Source organism: Dipteris shenzhenensis, chromosome 14 (genome assembly GCF_047967505.1).
Source record: "Dipteris shenzhenensis isolate YYH24624 ecotype China chromosome 14, Dip_SZ_1.0, whole genome shotgun sequence".
In the NCBI taxonomy this organism is placed as follows: Eukaryota; Viridiplantae; Streptophyta; class Polypodiopsida; order Gleicheniales; family Dipteridaceae; genus Dipteris; species Dipteris shenzhenensis.
In genome coordinates, this window is record NC_141609.1 from 23,602,491 (window position 1) to 23,611,980 (window position 9,490).

At 44.5% G+C, this 9,490-nt stretch overlaps 1 protein-coding gene across 1 annotated transcript; it reads right to left on the reverse strand.

Moving 5' to 3' along the window:
* Positions 1-1,076: 1,076 nt before the first annotated feature.
* Positions 1,077-4,360, reverse strand: LOC147894355 (pentatricopeptide repeat-containing protein At2g34400-like). Its single transcript, XM_087384352.1, has 3 exons — positions 4,031-4,360; positions 3,839-3,915; positions 1,077-3,748 (listed from the first exon to the last, which is right to left on the reverse strand). Exons 1-3 carry the CDS (start codon positions 4,233-4,235, stop codon positions 1,613-1,615), a joined length of 2,418 nt encoding a protein of 805 aa, XP_087240478.1. The 5' UTR covers positions 4,236-4,360; the 3' UTR covers positions 1,077-1,612.
* Between the last annotated feature and the right edge of the window lie 5,130 nt (positions 4,361-9,490).

Here is a 9,490-nt window from a genome sequence, read left to right on the forward strand (position 1 = left end):
TCAAAGAACTTGAGGATCAAAGGTAAATCTCAAAGGTTATACAAAATGAGTCCAATACCTGCCACAGTTATCCAGAATCCAATATCAAAGGATTGAGCACTTGAAGGCTAATATCAATCCAAAGCACTGGAGATCGATTTTCGAAGGCAAACCCAAGGCAGGTTTGAAGCTTTGGTCAAAGGCTTTGTAGCAGAGGATTGCACCAGAGGTTCGGTGGGAAGCAACATATGAGAATATACCTAGATGAATCCAGGAACATTCCCAAACTCATCCTCTGAAAACACAACATAGTGCAGTTTCAGTCTCATGATAGTCACTCACAAGGTTGAAAACCATAAACTCCATCATGCATAGCAGGAACTAGCTACTATGACATATGAGAAGTTTATGGTCAAAATCAATGGCCTTAGGCTTGGTCACAGTGGCAATCAAAACCATGCTAACGAAGAGGAACGTTCATGACTTGCCAAAAGGTCGTGAGTTGATCAACTCATACATTCAATGACAATGTTGACGTGCTGTGACGCCCGTTGTTAGCAAGCGGCCTAGAGAGATTCATTCGATCCAGAACACATGGCTGCTCAAAATCTTGCCACATGTCTCTAAAGGTCATCAAAATTAAAGGATCTGGACCAAAGGCAACTTTCACGTAAGGTGCTCGCGGAGCATTGGACCCGCAACCTCATTGCCATTGCTTGGATGCCTTACCATCAAGAAACTTCACAAACTAGATTCTCAAAGCATCCACAGCGGCATATACTCACATAGTACACATACAATCAAAGGTATGTAACGAATCATCAAAGAGTTTTCATGGATGCTTCAAATGCCTGCTGACCTCTGCAGACTCTGACAAAGCACAGAGTCCAGACATGAAAACAAAGAAAAGTACTCAAACATCTTAAGGGCAATCTGCATTCGAATGAGGGTTCGAACAGAGCGCTTTGCATTCAAATGGAGGTTCATGTGTTCGAAGGTGTGGCTTGAAATGTTGGGGATTTTTCCCAAGGGTGGAAAAAGTTCCCAACAACAAGTTGAAGAAACCACAAAGAACAAAGAAAGTTAATCTGCCCACTTAAGCCAAAAAACTCCAAGCTTTGAAAGATAGACCTATAGGCCCTCCCACAGGCCACCATGCTAAGCTGGTGGAGTTTCAAGTACTTTCAAGTACCTCAAAAAATGTGAAGGAGTCATGCATGAAGGTAATACACGCCATTCCCATTTTCTGAGCTGCATAAAGGCATTGGAGTGGCAGCTTGGCTAAGCCGATAGAGTTTAATTCTAGAAACTGAAGATCCAACATTCACATTGTTTGTATAAGCCATCTCACCATCTTGTAAAGGCAACTCACTATAATACAAACATGATCAGACCCAATTCGATCTTCCTCTGAGTAAACCTCATCTATATTTCCATCATTCTAGCAAGAACATTTCAAATAAGAGGGACACTGGCTACTGTAGATGCCATACCGTCAAGCACACTTACTTGCCTGCAAGATAAGAAAGCAGTTTGCAACTCTAACAGCAATAGTTTGCTGGATATCAGTGCAGTGACCACACGACAGTCACTACAAGCCTGGAAACCCTTGACATGTATGGATGCCCCTTGACTAATCACATGCGATAGCCAGCTTCCCACTATGCCCACATGACCCATCTTTCTTTTCATCAATGGATTTATCTAGTGACACCCAATGCAAATCTGGGATATACCCTTCCTCCCTCATTTTGACGGACAGACCTTCTAGCTTTGCATAAATATATTTGCTTTGAGAATGCCTTGTGTCCCCGACCAAAAATGAATGTGTGATCCCACTATTGTCAGTCCACAAACTCTGTTCTGGCTTCTTCCATGCTTGATTTCTCACTCTCATTGCCTCAAGCTTCTTCTCTTCCTCCGGCAGTTGAGAATCTGCATAGATGTTAGACATCAAGACATATGATGCATCGGCCCTTTCATCCAATTGTACTGCTTGTTCAAAGGCCAGTCTTCCAAGCTCCACATTACCCCACTTTCGACAAGCACTCAAAACCGCATGCCACACCACAAGATTAGGATGAAAAGGCATTTTCTTCACTAAGGCCAACGCCTCGTCTAAGTGGCCTGCACGGCCAAGGAGATCGACCATGCCAATGTGGTGGTCAATAATTGGATCAATGCCATAGTCTTTGCTCATGGCCTCAAAGTACTTCTGGCCCTTATCCACTAGACCTGTGTGACTACATACAGTAAAAATAATAGAGAATGTGAACCCATCAGGCTTTATCCCTTCCCCTGTCATTATCTCAAGCATATGGAAGACAATTTCACTTTCTCCCTGCTGAGCATATCCTGCCATGAGTGCAGTCCACGACACCTCATCTCTGACTGGCAGCTTGTCAAACACTTCATGTGCTTCTGCAACAGACCCACACTTCACATACATATCGACCAAGGTGTTGCTGACAGCAAGATGTCTTTCCAGACCCTTTCTGGCAATCTCAACATGTATTTTTCGCCCCTTGCCTATGGCTCCTATACTGCCACAACCTTTCAAGCTGCAAACAAATGTGACAGCATTTGGAGAAATACCGTCCAATTGCATCTGTTCGAGACAGTTGAGCGCTCTCTCACCAAGTCCCTGTTCTGCATATCCTGCTATGAGTGCAGTCCACGAGACCTCATTTCGAACAGGCAGCTTTTCAAACGCTTCACATGCTTCTGCAAGCGAGCCACATTTAGCATACATATCCACCAGCGTGTTGCCAGCAGCTTGATGTCTTTCCAGCCATTTTCTCGCAATCTCTGCATGTATTTCCCGGCCCTTGTCTATGGCTCTTATGCTGCTACAAGCTTTCAAGCTGCAAACAAATGTAATAGCATCTGGTGAGAGACCCTGCAGTTGCATCTGCTCCAGATAGTTCAGCACCTCCTCACCAAGCCCTTGCTCGACACATCCTGTCATAAGTGCATTCCATGAGACAACGTCTCGAACTGGAAGCTTGTCAAACAATTCCCATGCTGCTGCAAGCGAGCCACATTTGGCATACATGTCCACCAAGGTATTGCCAACAACAAGATCTCTTTCCAGACCCTTTCTCACAATCTCGGCATGTATTTCTTGACCTCTTTCTGCATCTTTCAGCCTAGCACAAGCCTTGAGTGCGGCCAGGAAGGTATACTTGTTAGGCTGTACAGAACCCGCTTGCATTTCCTGGTAGAGGTTGAGAGCCTGCTTTGAATCCCCACATTCAATATAACAGCTGATGAGAGAAGTCCAAGAATACTCGTTCCGATCTACCAACTTGTTAAAAACACGCTGAGCATCACACAAGTTTCCAACTTGCACCAACATTAGGACGAGGTAGTTCCCAAGCGACCTATGATCCTCCAGCCCACGTTTGCACATGTAGGCATACAAGCGCTTGGTATACGCTGGATTTTTCTTTAGAATGCACTTACGCAAGATGCATGTAACATCCTGAACCGAAGGCAGGTAAGACATCCGTTCCATAGACGAGAGTGCCTCCTCTAAGCTGAGCGTTTCCCAGCTACTCTTTTTGCGTAGTTTCGGTACATTAGATGCACTGATCTTTACTGCAACCATGCCACACTCCTCCACCAAGCCACGGCGTTGGGCCTGGCTAGTGGAGGCTTTGGTAGTTTTATCGAGCATGTCTTGAACCCAACCTGGATTGTACCAGCCGTCTACCCATAGCGACTCCTTGGTAATTTTATGCTTGAAATCTGGAGATCTTGGGTTTGTCTGTGTTAAGATTCACAAGAGACTAGTCAGACTAGCCAATCTACAGATTTACCCGTGCAAACCATGGAGTTCAGACTCGTCGCACATTACTTTGCTCTCTCGGTTGTCCCACCACTGCAAGGGATCCCTGAAGTACTCCTTCCATAAGCCCTCCGTCCCTGACCTACCTGAGAAGCATGAACCACCCAATTGCCGAAAGTCGATAAATACAAAAGGAGGAAAAATCGTCGCAGGTTTTCTCAATTTCGACCGTTTGCAAAGCACACCGAAGGAAGGCAGTACCTGAACACGAGCATTCCGCTCCAGTGTCCTCGGCGGAAGCCATGATTGAGTGGGTGCGCAGATGAGCTGCCAACCCGTCGGAACGCGGATCTCCGCTACGAAAAACCCAAGGACCACGCATCTGACCGACGCGTAGTTTTGTTGCCGTTGCGTGATACGTATAACATGGCTCTGTGCCTCCTCGTGGATACGTGTTGATCGCCATCGCCAGAAGAACTCTCGGAACTCTGGGGAAGGGAGGCAATGTAGAACGTTAGAAGGCTTGTAATGTTGGGTTCACACGATGGCCGGTGAGTGTTGTGGATCAGGCAAATGTCTCTCTTCGGATAGCATTCCATAGCATTCCCTCGAGAAAATTCTCACCGGGTTAGGGGATGTAATCGGAGTTATAGGGGCACATGTCAGCCTGAAGCTCACCGGACCCTCTTAGAGTTACCAACAAATGTTACGATTGAAATCCAGTAGCATTCCTATTGGATGTCCCCCTCTTGCCGGACCTTGCCTGCTTGTGTAGTTCGATTGCATGAGTCAGGCATCCAATTGCCTTCCCTCCATCCCAAGAAAGTTGCATGTGCCCAGGTGTAGCAATTGGAGGAGATCCCAATCACATAGCGGTCAGAGGAGGGACACAACCGGCCTATTGGGCCAACCTAGGACCGCAGCCACTTTTTGGAGGATGATCGTCGGGTGTTTTGAACCCAACCTAAGAGCTTGTTCGCGCGATCTGGCTATTTGCAAACCTCTAGTTTGCTTTGGGCAGCCCGGTTGCCATAAATGCATCCCTGTAACTCGCAGTTTACTAGCCGGTTGTGGACAGAGAGACAAGCTCTTAGCGAGTACCTATAGGTAGTTGCTTGTAATGATGAGATTTGATTGTTGCTTGAGGCCAAGCTCTAGAGGAGGGTTCTGTCTAGCAACCACCCAGAAACCCAAGTGATTACATTATACAAAAAACCAAGCCTGGGAACGTTCCAATTTGCAACCAAAGTGAAAAAGGTTTCAAATTGGAGCCCTCGTGTGAACAGGCATCCATACACTATCGTTAGCTGCATAGACTTTTAAAGGCTCCCACAAAATCTCAGATTGATGGCTGGATAAACAAAAATAACAACATTCAAGTCTAGGTCTCAGTGTGATCCGAACACCAAGTTTGGTCCAACACTGGATCACGTTCTCAATCCAGGTCCGATCCAAGTCTGTTGACCACCTGGTCTGGGTCGTCGAGGTCCGCCATATTCCGGGTACACATCTAGTTTGGTCTAGTTTACTCTGGGTCTAGTTTGGATCCTGATCTAGCAATTCAGGCCCAGGTTCCAATAGCCTCTTCAATGAGTAGTTTGTTGTATTGATGGGCAGTTCGTAGATATATTAGGCTAATTTGGATGTACATTCATCATTTGGAAACCTATTTGAAATCAATGCTTTTTCAAATGAATCAAAAGAAGGTAAAGCATCGTCTTTCAGAATTATTTTTGAGGTTGACCGACAGAATGAGACGAGGAGGGAGTGGCATTAGGGGTAATTCAGGTAGGAATAGAAGTCTCAGATCATTGAAAATGTAGAGAGACACACAAAAGACGGCCCTAGCACGTGTTAACTATTGAATTTTAGGAGTGAACATCCCAAACCAAGTATTTAATGTAGAGAGTGGCACAAAAGTATCTGACCATTGAAAATGTAGAGAGACGCACGAAAGACGGCCCTAGCACATGTTAACTATTGAATTGTAGGAGTGAGCATCCCAAACCAAGTATTTAATTATTGAAAATGTAGTGAGTGGCATGAAAGAGAGCATAACACATGTCACCTACTATTGATTATCTCATTACCATCATCACCAAACTCAACGTTGTCACTACACTCAAGACGGAAGACAACTTATGCTACAATAAGGGAGGAGATTGCCTACTTTGAAGAAGTCAACACACGTGGAAAGGGGATCTTGAAGGAATGCTTAGGGAACTCTACACCTCCTACTACTCCTTGTGGGAGCAATGCAAGCCCATGCGGTCCAAGGTGTCACTTCAATGGCTTTTGGAGTTGCAACAATGTGAATCCTCAAAGAGAGATGGGGGAGGAGAAGAAGGGGAAAGAGGGAGAGGGAGGGGAAGGGAATGCATGGGAAAATAAGGGGAAAGGGGGTGAGAGGCATTCACAAGGGCAAGAGCATGAGAAACATAGACAACGCCACTTGAAAAGAAGGTTGTCTTTTATTCCTCAAACTTGCCTTCTTACAATTGAAGACCAAAAGTCAACTTTCTAGCTCTTATACATAGCACCTTTTGAAGGGAGGGCCAACCCTACTCCTCCTCACCACTCTCCCTATTTCTCATGTTACAACCACTTGGCGATGCCAAGGCGAGATTCCCTTCCTCTTCTAGCCTCTCCTCCACTATAACTCCTTGGGTTTAACATCATTGCATCCAAGGTAGGTCCAAAGACTCTCCCATTACCACATGGGATATGCTCGTCCAAGCCATGGAGAACCCAATTCATACCCTTTAGCTACAAATAGAGAATGCTACAAACACGGCACTTCTTTAGGCATCACAATACACAAAGATTTTCCAGCAACTCATGCTAAAGAAAAAGGTAGAAGATGGGGAGATCATGCTTAACATGAAGTACATTGGGGGGCTTCTTCAACACAAAGAGGTGGATCTCTTTAGCCCATATACTTTGAATCAAAGTTTATAGTTGAAAGAGAGAGTTGAGAGGAAGGAAGTAGCGCAACTAATCTAGAGGTTTTGGCAAATCCTTTCCACAAAAATCCCCTGACAAGTCCAAGCCACTACATAGCAATAGCATTAGCATCATAAGGGAACCAAGAATTAGCTTCCCCTATACAAATTTGCGCTTCCCCTATACAAATTTGTCAAGCAAAGTCCAAGAAACATTGCAACCACTATGACAAGCATGGTCACGAATGCAAAAGCAATGCAAGGGTTGCTTCCCATCTAGACCATTCTAGAATCAAAGCGGAGGAGCAATGGAGGCCAATCATGACATGAATCTCATGATTAGAACCGTTTCTCATGATTAGAACCTTTTCTCTCAAAATCTCATGATTAAAACCATTTCTCTCAAGGTTTTGACACTCACCATCCTCAAAGGAAATCATTGATCATCACTAAGGGTCAAGTGAAGCAAAGTTTGTTTCAATTTTTCTCGGTAATGGTAGTCAAAAAAAATTGTTCGATGCCAAGCATGTGAAAAAGCTCATCTACCAACTCAAGGATGTGAATCCATCATTGGGTCCATAATTGCATAGTGCTTGTAGTTGTAATAAGGCAGCATTGCCATCTTTTTAATCAATTTAATCCCTTAGGTTGCTATGGCTTGAACTAGAGATTGTGCAACCAAGGTGAATGTTTTTTAAAGTCTAATGTCATAGGGTGTTAGACTAAGTCATTAGCTATGTCTAGAAATGGTTGGATCATTAGTGTAAGAAAATAATACAACGTCTATGCTCAACAGATAACAAGATCACGTATGCAAGAGAGAAAAGCAGATAGTATGGAGAATCAAAAAATTTGATTACTATAAAACTAATACAATAGATGGCGCTGCCTCCCAACCGTGTGCTCCTGTGTGAGAAGCTTCGATGACATGCTGGAAACAGTAGACGACGGAGGCTGGATGCTAAGGAATCAGGGTTGCTGTAGCCAGTGATAAATATGGGCTTCACGGGCTTGCTCTTATATAGCCACTAATCGTAGTCGGTTAGAGCCAATTGGGTGACCGACCCAGTTTGCCCATAACGGCCGACTAGAGGTCAGGCCACCGACCACACGATAGAACCGTGGCGTAGAATAGAGCAACTTACCTACAGTGTCCATTCGGCCCAGAGCCATCCGAGATCATCTGGGGCTCCAAAGGGGCCCCGTAACCCGAGAGTGGGCTGCCCCGAGAAATGCTCCATCTACCCTCAGTGCGGTCAGTCATGGGATGCCTTCCCGCACTTGCATGTAGCCTAGTTGGTAGTGTGCCAACTCTATCTGAAGCCGTCCAGCCATCAGGCCACACATGGCCCCCATCTGGTGTCCAAACCAGTACTTACCGGATAACCTAGCTACTCAAATGCCTTCTCCTCATATGGGGGGCTTACAAGTAGAGTTAGCTAGTTCCCATGTAGTTACACAAGAATAGTTAGGCCATCAGGCTAACCATAAGAAACTAATCCAAGTTGAAAGTTTATATATTCCTTAGTCTTTCCATTTCCTACATATTCCACTTCTTCTAGCTCCTTCTCCCTAAAATTCTTCTCTCTTTCCATAGGCTACCTCTCCCTTTCGAAGTCATCAAGAGCACAAAGAATTAAGGAAGAGGCATGCTATGCTCCAACAACGGCTTCAAGACGGCAGACACATAGCCCTCCAAAAGCAAGTGTCCAACTTTGAGGGGGAGATAACTTCAAAGATAAGTAAGTTTGGCTAGCAAATCTTGCCCAAAGCATAGCTCAAGCTACTCAAGCTTTTCAAGGGCTAGGAAAATCAAATCTTAATCGTGGAACCCACTTTGGGGCTCAATCTCCTCATATTGTTGGTAGTTCTCCTAGAGAAGGAAAACAATCTTCTCAAGGAAGCTTAGGCTCCCACCTATCAAAATGTTTCAAGGGGATACAACCCTGGACTTGCAAGCATTTGATGACACTATCAATCTGAGAAATTAGAATAATGGTCAAGAAGATTACTCTTTATTTTCAGTCCCAACCATTCATTGAAAACCAAAATCTCTATCTAGCCACCATTAAGCTCAGTAAGGGAGCTTTACATTGGTAGGACTCCATCCAAAGTACGGTCCATGGAGGGTTCCACACTCCCATCACCACATGGGATGAACTAGCCCATGTAATGTAGAAGAAATCCATAACTCCTAGCTACAAAGAAAGGTTGCTACATAGCTCCTACATACATAATAGTTCTTTTGGTAGTAGTAGCAAGGGTTTCCATCAACTCATGTTGAAGAAAAAGGTAGAAGATGGGGAGGACTTGCTCAACATCAAGTACATTGAGGGTCTTCATCCCCATATCTAGTAAGATGTGGATCTCTTCAGCCCACAAACTTTAATTTAAAGTTTTCTAGTTGCCAAAGAGAGTCAAGAGAAAGAAGGCCAATACATTTGGAGGTTTGAGAAAATCCACTCTACCAAAACCCCCTAACAAGTCCAAGCCACAGTAGCAACAACATCAACTTATCATAAGGGAGCCCAAATGTGGCTTCCTTAAGAGAATGTGCCAAGCAAAAGTTCAAGAAGCATTGCAGCCACCTTGACAAGCATGGTCACACTAAGAAGGAATGCAAAAAGCAAAGCAAGGGCTACTACCCATTCATCACATTCTAAAATCAAATTGGAGGAGCAAATAGTGGTAAATCCTAATCTAAATCTCATCAAAGGGAATCATTGTTCAACACTAATGTCAAAGTGTAGCAAAGTTTATTAAAGCCCAATTCAGAAGT